At 44.7% G+C, this 19322-nt stretch overlaps 1 protein-coding gene across 1 annotated transcript; it reads left to right on the top strand.

Moving 5' to 3' along the window:
* The first annotated feature begins 12067 nt into the window (after positions 1 to 12067).
* Positions 12068 to 14348, top strand: tmem229a (transmembrane protein 229A). Its single transcript, XM_055650253.1, has one exon. The coding sequence runs from the start codon at positions 12854 to 12856 to the stop codon at positions 13916 to 13918; it is 1065 nt and encodes a 354-aa protein (XP_055506228.1). The 5' UTR covers positions 12068 to 12853; the 3' UTR covers positions 13919 to 14348.
* Positions 14349 to 19322: the final 4974 nt, after the last annotated feature.

Genomic DNA, 19322 nt, shown 5'->3' with positions numbered 1-19322 from the left:
TCTAGGTGAAATGCTATGGCGTAATGGAAAACCATATTGGCATAGGGATGTGCGCTCAAATAGTGTTGAAAACGGAGTTGAGAATCTAGCCATATATGGAGTATGGAATTATAGTTTGGGATATACAGGGAATGGAGGGAATTCTACATGGATATGCAGGGAATGGATGGATATGGATTACGTGTAGTGAGACAAGTGATGGTCTTGGCATCATGTTAGACATAGATGTTGTGGGCAAGGGCCTGTTTCTGTGCTGTACTGTTTTATATTATAGACATAGGCTGAAGGAGAGTCCTTCCTGTTCTTTGGGACAGGGTGTGTGTAAATTTGTGACTGCAGTAAACCCTCGCTATAACGGACCAAACGTTAAGGGTTGGTGTCCGTTTTTGCTGATTGTCTAGGTTTAACAGAAGGGTGAGTGGGAAAAAGCCCGATGCAAGGGAAGTAAAACCAGGGGGAATTCACAGGCCTGGGGAGCCACAGAGCTCTCGGCCCCACACGCGGTGCCGCTGGGTGCGGGCCTGGTAATCACGCCACCTTCACGCCAAAGATCCTACAGCGAGCAAGATAGATCACTCGAAGAAAAAGACGTAGTACGGTCATGGGCAGATTCATGGGTAATTTTCGGCCCCATTTCCGTAACCGGCTTCCGTCTCCGCACCAAAGATCCCATAGCGGAGCAAAGATACTAGTGCGGAGACGGAAGCCGGTTACGGAAACATCCTCGTAAAAATAAAAGTTCTTTGGTAAAAATCTTCTCCTCATTTTCAGAATTATAATTCATTAACGCAAACTGTTCCCCTGCAACGTTGATTACACTGCGAGTCGGGTCGGGTCGAGTTACTGAAATGGATGAAAAAAAGGCCCACGTTCTGCTCCATTGCATACTACACGTCAGCCCATTGCATTTTGCAGGAGTGGTCTATCTTGCTCCGCTATAGGATCTTTGCTTCACGTTGCTCGCTATCCCCGCTCCCGCAACCGGAAGCCCGCGGCAAATGGTGCCAGTTCATTGGGTAACTGGGGGAAGAGCAGTGAAATGGGTGCCTCGGTCCGCTATAACCGGCATCTGTTATTTACAAGTCCGTTATTGCGAGGGTTTACTGTATTACAGGAGAATAAGTTCTGAAGCACCCGTTATTCTTTCTGGGATCTGGACACATGGTGGAAGAGGTCCCGCACAGCAATAAAACTTCCTTCTGGCCAACTGCGATAGGCCTGGAAGGTGAAGAAGTGGCCTTACGGAGTGTTTGTCGGATGAAGATCTGCAAGGATTGCTGGGGTGACAAAGGAGAGGAAAGTGTCTGAAAATGGAGGCCACCATGAGATTCACCATATGATGGGATCTACCCCAAGAGGAGGAACTTCTGTAGGCAGAAGATGGTGAATCTGTGGAATTCATTGCCACGGATGACTGTGGAGGCCAAGTCAATGGGTATTTTGAAAGCAGAGACTAATAGTAAGATTAAACGAGAACTTACCAGTTCGAAGTTTGATCGTTATTTTATGAGGAGTACGTTGAGGGAATACGTGAAGAACCCCGCCAGGACTCACGTGTGTCATTCTTCAAAGCAGCGGTGTGAAATCATAGTTAACTGTAATGACTGAACATAGTAAGATTAGAGAAGAAAATATCAGTTATGATCAAGGGTGGGAGCGGAGGGCACGTATTCCCATGTTGTTTCTGTGACAATATATCTCCCATTTCCTGATGTATACCAGATATAGTTTTTGGTGGACTGTCTGTGGCCCGCTGAGATAATGTTCAATGTTCGGTCCGCCAGTCCCAGTTGCAGTAGAGGTTTCTTTAGACTCTACAAATTGATAGGTTTGTTGTTTTTGACATGGATGGGTTCCCCTGTTACGGGATGAACCAATACTCTGGTTGTTTCAGGATGGTGATGCATGGTTAAACCCCATGTTGAGTATCACAGGGAACCATGGTTAAGTAGGCCAATCGGCATTACCAATTAACAGACGCTGAGTCTTGTTGTATTTTTCGTAATACCTGACTGATGATGCAGAAAAGGAGAGAATGCATAGATAAACAATTGCCCCCTCAATGCAGTGAAAAGCATCTGTCCCTGCTGTCCCAGGGTCTGGTTCCCAAGAAACACAGTTTGGTAACTGGTGATTAAGTCTTATTTTATTGAATTTGCGTGACCTGATGTCTGTCACTGAATTTTGGGTTACCTGGTAGGTAAGTAGCTGATATTCCAATATTTCTCTGGATACACCATTACCAAATTGTATTAGTCAGATTGTCACTCTGTAGTCTAACACGCTGGTGATTTATCCCAGAGCAGTATGACTTTAGGCCATAGAACGCACCCCACATTTCCAGGTAGTTTATGCCCAGTGTCTGTGATAATGATGTCTTCTGTGCCTTTCATCTACCTCCACAGATGGAGATGGAAATTGGTAGTACCCCAACCAAGCACACTGGCATCAGTTTGTAGCACCACTAAGGGTTTGCTGATAACGATAGGGTTGGAACAATGCCGAATGTTATCCCTCCACAATTTTAATTCCATAAGCTTTGATTGGTGGCTTATTGGTCTGTCGAAATGACCAGTATTAACTTTGAGTGTTTGTATTTTTGCCCTTTGTAGATTTTTGGTAATACAAAGGTCCAAATTGTGTGGCTGGGAAGGCAGACACTATATGCCAATTATACTTGCTACCAATCTGATAGACGGTTCACTGATGTCAGTGGGGTTGTTGCAGGCCTCAGTTAAGAATGTAGCCTTGTCCTTTGGTAAAGTCACCGACACGTGAGCTGTCAATAGTGAACCCCAAATAATCCATTATGTTGGTAGGTGTTAGTTTAGATTTAACTGGATGGATGCTAACCCATGGATGTCAAAGTCGACGGCCCCATTCTGAATAGTCTCCCGCCCGGCCGTGGTGTTCTGGCTGGCGCGGGACCAAAAGTCGGCACAGCTGATCCCACTTACGGGGCTTGTGCCTTCAGCTGCTGCTGGCTCCCGCAACTTCGCGGTCCTCCCCAGCCAGCTTAACTCGCAGCACTTGTGGACACTATTTTGTCCAGATTCCCCCCCCCCCCCCCACTGTGTAAAAACAGCGCGGGGACAAACACTACCACAGAGTAAATTACTTACCTGCAGGTCGCGGTTTCAAACTTACCGCTGCGGGGGAACGCTCCACCCCGCCTGTCGTTTCGCAAGCGTGAAAGCGATATGACACGCATGCGTCCTGGCGGGATTCTTCACGTAGTCACTCACGTGGCTCCGAAGTAAAATAGCTTCTCGATCAGTAATCAAAAGACTATTTCAATATTCGGCTACGATAACTCAAAGTACAGATAATATTCCCACTGAAGAAAGCTCCTGACAAAATGGCTTCAAAGTCATATGATTCCTTCATACCCGTATTAACGATGCAAATATCACCATTGAACTCAAATCCAGTGGGGTTTTTATTTTAAATGTGATGGTATATGCTGGAACGGTGTCTTGGCACCTCCAAAAAGTTAAAAAGTAGATGTTCAAATTATTGCAGGTTTTTGGATTGCAAAAAGTTCACTAAAGTTAAAAAACAATTTAAAAAATACGAATTAAATTAGTCAGTCTGGCACTTAAGCAAACAGCTTTTAAGATGACCGTAGGTACCAAGTGATGATATGTGCACGGCTCACTCTTGGTCTACAAAAAAATATTCACAAACTTTAATCACACTTTAAAAAAAATAAGAGTTAAAACAAGCTGATCATTTTCAGTTTACCTGCTGACAGAAGTTCCACTTCACTTCAGGAGTTATACAATTTACACGGAAAGAAAGCTAGTTCAACGTCTATTGACCCGAGCTGTATTTAGAAGCAATTAGACTCTAACTGATGTGGGAAGGCAATATAATTACATATTATGTGTTAAAGGGACAGATTATTTTTTGCACGGCTATACTTTAGCAACAGCATTACAAGCTGTGTGTTACACTTTGCAATTCTCCTGTCCTTATACAACAATTGAATGTGTCACCTAACTTGATGAGAACCAATGGTTCTTTGTTTGCATAATTAAAATATCACTAACCTAAAATTGTCTGCTGTGTTCTCTAGCATTTAGACCCTTAATTATGGGATGTTTAGAAGAATTATTTAATCTCACCGAGATAAGACAACAACCTCCACCATCTTGAAACAATCATTTTACAATAATCTTCAAAAATGATCATCTCAAAACGGTGATGATAATAACATTAGGAAGACACAAAATGCTGGAGTAACAGGCAGCATCTCTGGAGAGAAGGAATGGGGGGAGTTTTGGGTTGAGACCCTTCTTCTCTCCAGAGATGCTGCCTGTCCCACTGAGTTACTCCAGCAAGGGTCTCGATCCAAAACATCACCCATTCCTTCTCTCCAGACATGCTGCCTGTCCCGCTGAGTTATGCCAGCATGTTGTGTCCATCTTCAGTTTAAACCAGCATCTGCAGTTCCTTCCTACACATACTGTAATAACATACTGTAGCATATATGCAGTCTGAAGAAGGGTCTTGCCCCAAAAATTCAGTCTGATGATGGGTCTCGACACAAAATGTCACCTATCTACTGTATGTTCTCTATGGATGCTGCCTTACCTTTAGTTTAGTTTAGTTTAGTTTAGTTTAGATTAGTTTGAGTTTAGTTTATTGTCACTTGTACTAAGGTACAATGAAGAACTTTTGTTGGAAGGACGACACATGAACGCAATCGAGGAACCCACAGTGTACAGAAACATGATGAAGGGAATAATGTTTAATACAAGATAAAATTCAGTAAAGGCCAATAGTTAAGGGTTTTCAATGAGGAGTGCCAATGATCTGCTGTTACTCCAAAATGTTGTGCCCTTCAGCTATATTCAAATTATTCACAGAATCAATGATTGCTCATCACAGCAACCATCTTGAAAGAGGAAAGTCAATAAACAATAGTCACAGGGCCTGAATGAAATTGGGGACTTGGTGATTTGACTGTAAGCTTTTTCCAATTATGATGATATCTGCCATGGATGGCAAGAACCTTAACAGCTCAGATGTGCAGAGATATCTTGGGCTCCAGGTCCATAGCTCCTTGAAAGTGGCAACACAAGTAAATGGACTAATAAAGGAGTATGATATGCTTGCCTTCATTTGTCGGGACATTAGTGTAAGTCAGGAAGTCATGGTGTAGCTCTATAAGACTTTGGTTAGGCCACATTTGGAGTATTGCGTACACTTCTGGTCACCTCATTACAGGAAGGATACGGAAGAGGGTTACCAGAATGCTGTGTAAGAAGGAACAGCAGATGCTGGTTTAAACTGAAGGTAGACACAAAAAGCTGGAGTAGCTCAGCGGGACAGGCAGCATCTCTGGAGAGAAGGAATGGCTGACATTTCGGGTCGAGACCCTTATTCAAAATGCTGCCTGAATTAGGGGTTATAGCTACAAGGAGAAATTGTACAAACTTGGATTGTTTCCTTGGAATGCTGGAAGCTGTGGGGAGACTTGATAGAAGTATATAAGTTATACGAGACAAAGGCTGCACAGTGGCGCAGGGGTAGAGTTGCTGCCTTACAGCGCTTACAGCAGCAGAGACCCGGGTTCGATCCCAACTACGGGTGCTGTCTGTACGCAGTTTGTACGTTCTGCCCGTGACCGCGTGGGTTTTCCACGAAATCTTCGGTTTGCTCCCACACGCCAAAGACGTACAGGTTTGTAAGTTAATTGGCTTGGTATAAATGTAAATTGTCCCTAGTGTGTGGAGGATAGTGTTAATGTGCGGGAATCACTGGTCGGGCGGACATGGTGGGCCACAGGGCCTGTTTCCGCGCTGTATCGGTAAACTAAACTAAACAAAACTAAACAAAGATAGAGTAGACAGTCATATACTTTTCCCAGCGTGGAAATGTGAACAACTAGAGGGCTTTAATCGTACATAGTTTTTATGTGTTTAATAAAATCTATGGGGTAACTTTTTCACACAAAGGATGGTGGATATATGGAGGTAGTTGAGGCAGGAACTATTCCAACATTTAAGAAAACAGTTAGAACAGGTTTGGAGGTATATAGACCAAATGCTGGCAAGTAGGACTAATGTAGCTGGGACATGTTGGCCGGTGTGGGCAGGTTGGGCCAAGGGGCCTGTTTCCACACTGTATCACTCTTTGACTCCATGGCACAGCTTAAAGATGAGAGAGGCAGATTTTAAAGGAGATGTGCGGAACAAGTTCTTTTACACAGAGGGTAGTGGGTGCCTGAAACGATATGCCAAGGATGATGATGGTGGCAGATACGACAGTGACGTTTAGAAGATGCAGACATGCAGGAATGGAGCGATTTGAATCTTGTATAGGCAGATGAGATTAGTTTATCTTGGCAACGTGTTTGGCACAGACATTGTGGGATGAAGGCATGGTACTGTACTGTTCGAGGTTCCGTGTTAAAAGGCCTGAAGTCAATTGTCCAGACTGCCACATCTGATTGATTCATTAGGTCCATTCTTCTCATTTCCCTTTCCCAAATGTCTCCAGTGATGATATCCCAGTTGTCCCTAACAATCAATTGCTTCAAGCAATGCCGGTCATGGAGAGAGGGAGAGGGAGAGAGCTCTAGGCTTGCAGTTCAACCTCAGTAACAGCTTAGCCGACAAAAGTTGTTGCCCTAACAACAAATAAATCTGCTTGATCACCAGCACTGAATTTATTGTTTGGAGATTAAAAGAGATTGTTGCAATTATAAAATTCTTGGGGGATTTAAAGACGGAGACTGTAATGTTAAAAACTGTCTGCAGCGTAAGAGTGTCATATGAAAGGTTTAAGATATATCTCTACGCTCTACACACACTAAACGTCAGAGCCCATGTTACCATACGCCAACTTCTTTGAACAAAGTTTTCTGCCGACTGCATTTTAAATTCTGCGTGACTCTCAACATCTCTGGTCAGCGGAAGCAGAGCTCTAACACAACCTGCTCCCACAGTGAAAGCCTTGCTGAGGATTTACTTCAAGAAGCTGGAAGAATTCCAATGGAAAAGCTTTTCATGCTTTAGCCTTTGAATGGGCCAGTCCCCAATGCATGGGCTGTGCAAAGCTGACACTCACGCAGCAGCTTTTGTTCCGTGCATTTCTCAGTTCTCAAGTTTGGCATAAAAATGTTCCCAGCTTATAAAGGCCCTTTTTTGATTAAATTGCCCGCTCTCATGTCTGCTGCCTGAGAAATGTGAACATACCTTATATCATCTGACGTGAATGACAACTTCAAAAAGCTGAGGCCTCAAAAAGGCAGCCAGCATCATCCGTGCACTATTATTGTTTGTTTATTTATGTGTGCGTATGCGTGTGTGTAAGTGTATACGTACGCACACACCGTATATACATGTGCGTGTATGTGCGTGTATATATATATGAGTGTGTGTGTGTGTATATATATATATGTGTGTGTGTGTGTGTGTGTGTGTGTGTGTGTGTGTGTGTATATGTATATGTGTGTGTGTGTGTGTGTATGTGTGTGTGTGTGTGTGTATATATCTGTATGTGTGTGTATATATATATATATGTGTGGGTATATGTGTGTGTTTGTATAAATATATATATATATATATGTGTATATATGTGTGTGTGTGTATGTGTATTTGTGTGTGTATGTGTGTGTGTGTGTGTGTGTATGTGTGTGTATGTGTGTGTGTGTGTGTATGTATATATATGTGTGTGTGTATATATATGTGTGTGTGTGTGTGTATATATATATATGTGTGTGTGTATATATATATATATATTGTATATATAGGTGTGTGTGTGTGTGTGTGTGTGTATGTGTGTATATTTAGGAAATATACACTGAACTTTTCTTATTTATTATATTGTTTACAGAGTACTATGTTTGCAAATTCTGTTGTGCTGCTGCTGGTAGGAATTTCATTGTTCTATCTGGGACACATGACAATAAAAAATACTCTTGACTCTTCAACTTAGTTCTCCAAGTGAGACTGTCAACTGGACGTATGCTTATGAAGTGATATGTTTTGTTCACAGTTTAGTTTAGTTTAGTTTTGAGACACAGGATGGAAACAGACCCTTTGGCCCACTGAGTCCACGCTGACCATCGATCACCCACTTGCGCTAGTTCGATGTTATGCCACTTTCTCAGCCAGCATCTATACACCAGGGGCAATTTACAAGGGGCCAATTAGCCTACAAACCCGCACGTCTTTGGGACGTGGGAGGAAACCGGAGCACCTGATAAAACCCATGCAGTCATAGGGAGAACGTGTAGTTGCACACAGCCAAAACCCGAGGTCAGGGTCCCTGGCGCTGTGAGGCAGCAGCTGTAGCAGTTAGACCACTTCTGCTATCTGCTATCTGCTTCTGCTATCAACTTACAGCATTTACTGATGGCTTGAATAATTCATAGTGTCTTTCGCAATCTCACCATATTCCTGAGGAGCATGTGACAATAATAAAGCTAAACCTACACCAAATAAATGTTTTTTTAAAGATATTTTTAGCGATACAGTGTGGAAACAAGCCCTTCGGCCCACCGAGTCTGTGTCGACCAGCGATCTCCCATGTGTCCATGCCCACCATAACACCTCTGTGTTATACAGTGACAAACTTGTGTCCGTCAGCGCTGTACCCCAGTGTTATTCCATGACAGACCTGTGCTCATAGTTAATACACCCAAGTGTGACACTCATTTAGGCCCATGTCTAAATGTACTGTGCCACAGTATATAGAGATAGATCTGAGCCAGTGTGGTGCTGTAGTCTAGAGTTACATGGCAACAGCCCTCTACTCAATCAATACTGCATCCCAGCTCTTTGCAATGACAGACCTATGCCTGCACGTATTGTTTCCAAGTGTAATGATATGTGCTCTCCAGCATTGCACCACACCGTTATACAGTGACAGACTTGAGCCTACCAATGCAGTAACCCAACGCTATATATTTATAAGCTTGTCCAGTCATCATTGTAGCACAGTATTATACAGTGACAGACCTATGTTCACCAGTACTCTACCTCAGTGTTATATGGTGCCAAGCCCGTTCCCACCAATGCTGTACAGTTTCACAGTATCTTGCACTAATGTACACCTACCTCCAGATTCACGGACAGTTTCTTCCTGGCTGTTATCAGGCATCTGAACCATCCAACCACAACTAAAGAGCAGTCCTGAATTACTATCTACCTCATTGGAGACCCTCGGACTGTCTTTGATCAGACTTTACTGGCTTTATCTTGCACAAAACATTATTCCCATTGTTCCCTTTGATAATGTGTCTGTACGCTGTGATGGGCTCGAATGTAACCATGTATAGTCGTTCCGCTGAGTAGTTAGCATGCAGCAAAAGCTTTTCACTGTACCTCGGTACACGTGACAATAAATGAACTAAATAAACTAAGTAGCTGTACACTGTGGATGGCTCGATTGTAATCATGTATTGTCTTTCCACTGACTGGTTAGCTTACAGCAAAAGGTTTTCACTGCACCTCAGTACACGTAGCTACAATCTAAAGTAAGTAGGAAAATAAATTGGACATTGTATCTGGAGCTGGATATAGATCTGGAACATGGGCCCAAAAGGTCAGACTGAGCCTAACATGGACTATTGGACTCTGGCCCTGTACTCCTGACCCCAGCCTGGCAATGAGAATGGCCATTGTTCAAAGGATGGATTGGGGCAAACCTGTGGGGTATTGTGCCCCACAGGCACAACAATGGGATCTGTAACGACCCTGTCAAAAGTGAACGTGGACCACAGGTCGCAGCGGGCAGTTCAACCATGGAGTACTTCACCTGGAAATCACAATAGCACACGAGCCAAAAGGACCTGGCCAAGATGGCCATTCAGGAGTCCAGGCAGCGGGCAGTCGAGGGTTCTGCCCGAGTCTACTGTCTGCCCCTCCTCCGAGCCTATGTCCGTGCCCACGTGTCCTTGCAGAGGGAGCACAGAGTGGCCACAGGGACTTTGGAAGCCTACCGTGAACACTGGTCACCATGGGTTCTCCAGTACATGGTGGATAATATGGATGAGAATGTTGTAATGTGTTGAGTGATGTTTGCAAACTGTAGGGTAGTTTTGATCTGTACCGTTGTTTGTAACCGAGACTATGCAATAAAAGCTCCTTGTTAAGGAATCAACTCGTATTATGAGTGTTTGACATCTCTGGGCCTGTACTCGCTGGCATTCAGAAGGATGAGGAGGAACCTCATTGGAATTTACTGAATAGTGAAATGTGGATGTGGAGAGGATGTTTCCATTTGTGGGAGAGTCTAGAACCGGAGGCCATAGTCTCAGAATAAAAGGTCGTAACTTTAGAAAGAAGATGAGGAGGAATTTCTTTAGTCAGAGGGTGGTGAATCTGTGGAATTCATTGCCATAAAGGCTATGGAGGCCAAGTCAATGGATATTTCTAAGGCGGAATTTGGCAGGTTCATGATCAGAATGAGGGTTAAAGGTCACAGGAAGAAGGCACTCTATCCAAGTCAATTGATATGTTTAAAACAGAGATTATTGATTATTATGGGTGTCAAAGGTTATGGGAAGAAGGCAGGAGAATGGGGTTGAAAGGGAAAGATAGAAACATAGAAAATAGGTGCAGGAGTAGGCCATTTGGCCTTTCGAGCCTGCACCTCCATTCAATATGATCATGGCTGATGATATATAGATATAGATCAGCCATGAATGATGGGTCGGATGGCCTAATTCTGCTCCGATGACTTATGAACTTGTGAAAAGAGCCAAAAAGACGAAACAACAATGATTTCACTTTTATAAATGACTTTTCAGTGCAAATTCACATTTTAGGAACAGGCAAAACAAGATAAAATCTGCAGCTTCAGAAAGTTGTAAATAATGACCTTACAAAACGGTTTTACTGTTGTACCAAGTTACGTGACTCACAGTCAGAATCGTTTTCCAAAAGCACTTGGCACAGTTGCCAATCTGACTTAAAAAGGACTTTTGTGTGTTCAATTGTTTAAATTGTACGAAGACAAAAAAGGTGGAATCTAGAACATCTATGAATAAAGGGTAGGCCATTTAGGACTGAGGTGAGGAAAAACGTTTTCACTCAGTTGTGAATGTGGAATTCTCTGCCACAGAAGGCAGTGGAGGCCAATTCACTGGATGTTTTCAAGAGGGAGTTAGATTTAGCTGTTTGAGCTTACGGAATCAAGGGATATGGGGAAAAAGCAGGAAAGGGGTATTGATTTTGGATGATCAGCCATGATCATATTGAATGGCGATGCTGGCTCGAAGGGCAGAATGACCTTCTCCTACACCTATTTTCTATGTTTCTCACGCGCTAATTCATAAACTGGTTTTATAACACGTTGGGTGATTTTAACAAGGGTTTGGGAACAATGAACAGCAGAGGTCAATTAACAGATGTAGAGTCAGCGTGTATCAGCTAAAACGCTAATCACTACCTTGCATATTTCAATCTTTATGTAATGAAACACCCATTTGAATGGGTGAAACTGTGGGATTCATTGCCACAGAAGGCTGTGGTGGCCAAGACAACGGATATTTTCAAGGCAGAGATAGATAGATTCTTGATTTAGTACGGGTCTCACGGGTTATGGGGAGAAGGCAGGAGAATGGGGCTAAGAGGGAAAGATGGATCAGCCATGATTGAAAGTCAGAGTTAATGGGCCGAATGGCCTAATTCTGCAACTATCACTTATGAACATGAACTTGAATACATTGTTTGTGTTTATAGCAGAATCCTTGCTAGAGAATCATAAATTGTAAACCTGTGACAGCTGAAAAGGTGAAATTAAATGGAAAGATATTTGGGGAGAATTGTGTGTTTTCGGAGGAAGGAGAGTGTAGGTGATATTTTCCACGACTCTGATGGTTTGCTTCTGTCAGATTAGCACCATATCATTATAAATTCATGTTCATAAATTCTAGGTGCAGAACGAGGCCATTCGGCCCATCTAGTCTAATCCGCCGTTCAATCATAGCTGATCTATCTCTCCCTCTCAACCACATACTCCTGCCTTCTCCCCATAACCCCTGACACCCGTACTAATCAAGAAGATTATGAAATTTGCCTCTGCTTTTGCAGGCAGCGGGCGGGATAACGTTGTTGAGAAGGAAGAGAGGCGTTTTTAATACACGTTTGAAGTGGGAGGGGATAGAGGACGGTCGCAATGTTGCATTAATGTTAAAACGAGAGCTGACGGCAGGAGCGATTTTGCATAAGAGGGGGGAAGGGGGAGAGTCGGTCTTATTGGGAAGATGGACACTCGAGTGATTGCGGGCTGTTTGCATTCATGCATGCGGCTTTAACCATGGCTGCGTCCAGGCTGGGGAAATATTGGGTCGCTGTGTGGAGACGTTGTACGTCTGTGTTTGCCGGTTGTGCTGCGTCGGCCGAGCTCGCTACGGCTTGCTGGCTACTAACCGGGATTGGATTCACAGTCAAAGCTGCCAGTTCCTTGCCCGCAAGGACAGAGAAGGGGATGAGCCGCACTTTAACCTTCCGCGGTTGCTTCTGCGGGCCGTTTATTTATTAATTTTTTGCCTTTTAAAGTGCAAGGCAGGCTTCCGTTGTGGGGAGAGGAGAGGAGAGCAGAGAAGAGCAGAGGAGAGGAGAGGAGAGCAGAGGAGAGGAGAGGAGAGAAGCGGAAAGCGGAGAGGAGAGAGGAAGGGAGAGGAGAATAGAGGAGGGGAGGTAGGGAAAGGGGAGGAGAGGTGGGGAGAGGAGAGGAGAATAGGGGAGGAGAGAAGGGAGAGGAGTAGAGAGAGGAAGGGAGAAGAGGGGAGAGGAGAATAGGGGAGGAGAGGTGGGGAAAGGGGAGGAGAGAAGGTAGAAGAGAGGAGAGGAGAGGAAGTAGGGAGCTGAAAGCCGATTTGCGAAGCTGGAAGATGATGAGCAGCAAACGGCGTGACGCTCAGCGGCAGCTGTCGGCGGAGCGGCCGGGACAGGGCATCAAGCGGCCCCGGGCGCCCGCGTCCACCGCCGCCTCCACCACCGCGGCCGCCCCTCGGCTCAAGGACCTGTCCGGTGCTGAAAGCAGCGGCCGCGCCAACCCCCCGCTGCCCACTTGGATGCGGATGTATTTCTACGGGATGCACGGAATAACCCTGGACGTCCTGCTGTCGTCGGCCCGGCGCTTCGTGGAGACCGGTGACCCCAAGCTGCTGGGCTACTCGTCGCCTTTCCTCGGGCTGCTCCACTCGCTCTCCTACCTGGCCCTGGAGAAGGTCTACCTGCAGGAGAAGAACTTCCGAAGCTGCCCCGCCGTATTCCACCTGGTGGTCTACCCTTCGGTGTACGTGGGGTTGAAGAGCCTGTTGACCTCGCTGGTGGAAGGGTCGCCGTCCTCCCTCACCACCGTCCTCTTCCACTACCTCCTCTCACTCTACGACTCCCAGCTCTTCCTCAAGGGCTTCCTCCGCCTGCAATGCTGCTGCCGGGCGAGATGCCCCGAGCGCCTGCCCTCGCCCCGGGGTCTGCCCGGCTCCCTCCGCTTCGTCTTCTACGGGATGCACGGGTTACTGGACGAGATCTTTTTCACTTCCGTGTTCAACCTGGTGGAGCGATCCGACCGCACGCTGCTGGGCCACACGTCGCTCTGGTCTTTCCTCATGTACGGCAGCTGCAGCTTCGTGGTGGAAAAACTCTACTTCCACCTCTACCACCGCCTGGGCTGGAGCACCTGGCAGAGGTTACCGGTCTACGTCCTCTTCATATACACCTGGGAATTCACCTGGGGACTGGGACTCCGCCGATTCAACGCCTGTTCCTGGGACTACTCCCACTATCCGCTCAACTTCATGGGTCTCATCACCTTGATGTATCTGCCCGGTTGGGTCGCTCTCAGCTACTACCAAGACGTGTTGTCCAACGTCTTACATCGCGTGCAGTGTGCCGCAGGCAGAGGGTCTAAGACTGCCGACAGTAACGGTAAAAGCAAATCATCATCTTGACTCAAGCACCAGCCCTCTTCATTTTTTTTTTAAAAGACTACATCTGAAACTAATGGGAATTTTGATAACGATGGGATATCTTTTAATAAACGATGGAAGGGTCGCAGTTAGATATTAGCTCTGGATTAGGTAGATTTAACAATTAACGACCAGCAAGACCGGTTTCCAATGGCCTGCATGCTCCCGTCTTTTCTTTTGGTACCGACGACCCTACTGCTTGAACCACACGGTTAAAGATCGTTGTGGCTGTAATTCTCGAACCTGCCACTTGCAGTGAAATTATCAAATGATCACCGGTGGGATTGAACGCTGCTTACAGCGCCGTCGAGTGGGCACCACTTCTTTACAACAACAAAATAAAAACAGCCACTGCAGGAAGATTATTTCTAACCCGCCCCCCTCTACCGACCAGCGTTGAAACACAATGAGGTGGACACAAAAACGCTGGTGTAACTCAGCGGGTCGGGCAGCATCGCTGGAAAGAAGGAAATAGGTGACGTTTCGGGTCGAGGTCCTTCTTCAGACTGAAACACAATTTACTTAGTCCCTGCCACGTCGATTAACAGCACAAATAATCTCCAAAACACAAATTTTCAACGCTTAAAAACAGAAAATCCCACGAATATTTAGTCAATCATATCGGTGCTACGTGCGAAATTTTTAACACCAAGATGTAACTCAATTGGATCCCAATGGCCGGTGTGAATTAAAGACGAACCTTAAGCACATATCGGCGAATTTGTGGCGGAAGGAACTGCAGATGCCGGACACCGCACAATGCTGGTGTAACAACTCAGCAGGTCGGGCAGGCTTGCCAAAACCCGGCCGTCGGCAGGCGTTGAAAACACAAGATAGACACAAAATTGCTGGAGTAACATTTCTCAGCATTTCTGGAGAGAAGGAATAAGTGGGGTCCCGCTGAGTTACTCCAGCATTTTGTGTGCATTACAGGCGAATTCACTTTCTAAAAGTGAACAATGAAAGCACTGTTTCCTACTGTTGAACCATGACATGGTTTTTATATACTTTACAGTATTTGTAATCACCCACATTTAGTGGAGACCAGAATTTAATTTTTTGTTTACATCAATGAAAACCTAATCAATTTGAAGGCCTCAATTTTACTTTAGTATGTTGAAGGCCACAGAGAAATAGAAGAATTGTATGTATATTAATTTTGAAATGTTTGATTGTTATTGGACTAATTTTATTTAACATGAATTGGGTGTGGATTGCAAGATTAGCTGTTCAGCTGCTGACTTCCTGAAATGTATAGATTTGAAATGTTTTGCATTGGTCTAAAATAATGAGCATTATTTCCCCCAAACAGAGGTTAACCATACAAGTTCAACTTTAATACTGTACTGTTGTGGATTTATTTGCAGTCTATATATTTTTTTTTTCATCACAATATTGTTTGATAACCGCTGTGTGTCACTGGGTTATTTGGGTTGTGACAATACTTAGTTAAAGATCTCTACAATTCAAGGGAGCTGGAATGTAAAAAACAGGGATGTAATGCTGAGGCTCTATAAGGCACTGGTCAGGGGAGTATTGTGAGCAATTTTGGGCACCATATCTGAGGAAGGATGTGCGGGCCCTGGAGAGGGTCCAGAGGAGGTTTACAAGAATGATCCCAGGGGTGAGTGGGTTAACATATGATGAGCGAATGATGGCACTGGGCCTCTGCACGCTGCAGTTTAGAAAATTGAGGGGGGATCTTATTGAAATGTACCGAATAGTGAATGGCTTGGATAGAGTGGACGTGGGGAGGATGTTTCCACTAGTGGGAGAGCCTAGGACTAGAGGTCATCGCCTCAGAATTATAGGACGTTATTTTAGGAAGGAGACGAGGAGGAATTTCTTTAGTGAGAGGGTGGTGAATGTGTGGAATTCTTTGCCACAGAAGGCTGTGGAGGCCATCAATGGATATTTTTAAGGCAGAGATAGAAAGATTCTTGATTTAGTACGGGTGTCGGGGGTTATGGGGAGGAGGCAGGAGAATGGGGTTAGGAAAGATAGATCAGCCTTGACTGAATGGGGGAATAGACTTGATGGGCCGAATTCTGCTCCTGCCACTTATGACATTATAATTTTGGTGTCATAGAGTAAAACAAGTACTCGCATTGGAGACTGTAAACATGCAAAGCTAAGGCCACAGTTTAAATCTTGTACATTTTTGTTTGTGTCAGGCAGCATAAGCAGAAACTGATTCATTTCTTTCTTTCTGATTAAAGCATTATTATTCATAATTGGAATAGTGTGAAGATTGTATTGTACTGGTGCTGACATACTTTACATTGCAAGAAATTCAGGACTTCAATATTCTGCCAATTTGGGAAATTGAGTGTATTAAACAGAGATTTATGCATTACAAATGACAACATGGTTTCATAGTGTCTTCTAACATTTCAATGCCTCTCTTCATCCACTGACTATATCCAGAGATTTCGACATTGAAGTACACAAGGTAAAAAAAAAAGCTACAATTCTTCAGGAGTTTTAAGTCAAGAGAGACACAAAAGGCTGGAGTAACTCAGTGGAACATAATCATTGGGAGCATAATAAGTAGGGGTGATAAAAGGGGAACTAGTAGATGTGGTGTATTTTGGTGTGAAGAAGGTCTCGACCCGAAGCATCACCTATTCCTTTTCTCCTAGGATGCGGAGTAACTCCCTGACCTGGGGAGTTAATCCAGCTTTTTATGTCTAATCTTAGTGTATTTTGGTTTTCCAGGCATTAGATGTGTAGGAAGGGGCCATAGATGCAGACACAAAATGTTGGAGTAACTCAGCATGTCAGGCAACATATCTGGAGAAAAGGAATAGGTGACATTCTGGGTTTCGGGTCGGAAGATGGGTTCTGGCCCGAATCGTCACCAATTCTTTTTCTCCAGAGATGCTGCCTGACCCGCTAACTGCTCAGCATATTGTGTCTATCTTCGCATTTAATTAGGTGCCACATAACAGCCACCAGACAAGGTAAGAACAAGGTTGGGCCGAAGGGCCTGTTTCCATGCTCTATATGACTCTATAAATGCATAGTGTGTGATGGGGATAGGGCTGGGTGGTAGTGGACCCTGGTAAGACCTTAGCATGGATAGGGTATTGGCTTGCATTTACGGGTTGGTAAGTATGAACTAGTGAGGTGCTACAAGGATCAGTGGTGGGATCCCAACTACTCAGATTGGCCAGAGTACATGCATTTGTGCTTACAATGCACATCACGAGTCTGTCCATAGAACAAGGTTGGAACAACCACCTTGGGGTTATTTGCCACAGAGCAAGACCTTGGTGTGAAGAAACTGCTGGAGCAACTCAGCGGGAAAGGCAGCATCTCTGGACAGAAGGAATGGGTGATGTTTTGGGTCAAGACCCTTCTTCTGAGAACGAGAGAGCTATATATCCTCATTCATTGATCAAAATGTAACCACACAGGTACAAGTTGTGAAGGCAAATAAAATGTTGACCTTTATTATAAGGGGGGTAGGTTATACATGTATCAATATAAATGTAGTGTGTGCTTGAGATCCTTATAGCTCAGTATCATATTTGTAGCCCTGTGTTCTCTAGTCTCATTATTGAAGGGATATGCATGTTTTGGAGGCTGCTCAGATGTTCTTTCAGATCATTTTTTAGAGTGGAGCGGCATGGTGGTTCAGCGGTAGAGTTGCTGCCTTACAGCACCGGAGTCCCGTGTTTGATCCTGACTATGGGTGCTGTCTGTATGGAGTTTGTCCGTTCTCCCTGTGACCACATGGGTTTTCAAGATCTTCGGTTTCCTTCCACACTCCAAAGACATCCAGGTTTGTAGGTTGATCGGCTTGGCATAAGTGTAAATTGTCCCTAGTTTGTGTAGGATAGCGATAATGTGTGTGGATCGCTGGTCGATATCGCTGGTCGGGGGGACTTTGGGGGGGGGGGGGGGGGGGGGGGGGGGGGGGGGGGGGGGGGGGGGGGGGGGGGGGGGGGGGCCCTGTTTCCACGCTGTATCTCTAAACTAATTAATTCCATGGGATGCTTAAACAGGTTATCAAAGGCCTTACAGAAATAGAGATAATATAAGATTCTGATGCGGCAGAGCAGATGCTTAGATAATTCCCATTCATGGGAAATTTAAAACCATGGGACATAACTTTAGAACAAGGGGCTGGAGGGATTTATTTTATCAAAGGGTTGATCTTTTGAATTCTCTACCTCAGTAAAGCCCGAGTCATTCAATCTGCAAGGGCAAGATATATTTCTGGTCTCATGGGGAAGCAAGGATTAAAGAGAACAGGAGGGAGGGTCAGCTGAGGCTAAGATCAAACCTGTCATGGTTTATTAAATGGTGGAGCAGTCTCAGAGCGACATATCACCTTCTCCCACTCCTATTTCTTGTGTTCATCAGTCTTCTGAAATATCTGTTGTAAAGATGAACTGCTGACGCTGGTTTATACCAAAGATAGACACAAAATGCTGGAGTATCTCTGTGGGTCATAGTGATACAGTTTGGAAACAGGCCCTTTGGCCCAACTTGCCTCCACTCAACATGTCCTAGCTACACTAGTCCCACCGGCCTACGTTTGGTCCATATCCCTCCAAATCTGTCCTATCCATGTACTTGTCCAACTGTTTCTGAAATGTCGGGATAGACCCTGCCTCAACTATCTCCTCTGGCAGCTTGTTCCATACACCCACCATTCTATGTGTGAAAAGCTTACCCCATAGATTCCTATTAAATCCTTTCCCCTTCACCTTAAACCTATGTTCTCTGGTCCTCGAATCACCTACTATTGGCAAGAGACTCTGTCCTGATCTATTCCTCTCATGATTTTATACACCTCTATAATATCTCCCCTCATGTTCCTGCATTGCAAGGAATAGAGTCCCAGCCTGCTCATCCTCTCCCTAAAGCTCAGACCCTCTAGTCCTGGCAACATCCTAGTAGGTCAGGCAGCATCTCTGGATTAAATGGATAGGTGACGTTTCGGATCTGAAGAAAGGTCTTGACCCAAAACGTCACCTATTCCATTTCTCCAGAGATGCTGTGTGACCCATTGAGTTACTCCAGCATTTTGTGTCTGTCTTTAGTCCTCTACTTTGCCTGACAATTTTATTTGTCGTTGATCACGACCAGCAAAACAATTCAGTCTGATTGTAGGGGGGAGGATTCAGTCTGAAGAAGGGTCCTGACCTGAAACATCACCAATCCATTTCCCCACGGATGCTTCCTGACCCTCTAAGTTACCAGCATTTTGTATAATTTTGAAATATCTGGGTAGCTTCTAAGACTCGTAATGTAAACATTCCAATATGCACGTTATTTGGTTGAAATATGATGCCCCATATGAATAATTTTGCTTTATGAAGGGGCAGAATAGAGATTTGGTCTCGTGCCCAAATATATATTCATACGCCAATCT

This window comes from Leucoraja erinacea, chromosome 19 (assembly GCF_028641065.1).
Source record: "Leucoraja erinacea ecotype New England chromosome 19, Leri_hhj_1, whole genome shotgun sequence".
Classification (NCBI taxonomy): domain Eukaryota; kingdom Metazoa; phylum Chordata; class Chondrichthyes; order Rajiformes; family Rajidae; genus Leucoraja; species Leucoraja erinaceus.
The sequence above is the reverse complement of the archived record's forward strand: the minus strand, read 5'-3'. Positions and strand labels throughout refer to the sequence as shown.

Bases quoted from the DNA above. Each gene is read 5' to 3' on its own strand.
- tmem229a (XM_055650253.1), top strand. From the start codon at position 12,854: ATGATGAGCAGCAAACGGCGTGACGCTCAGCGGCAGCTGTCGGCGGAG.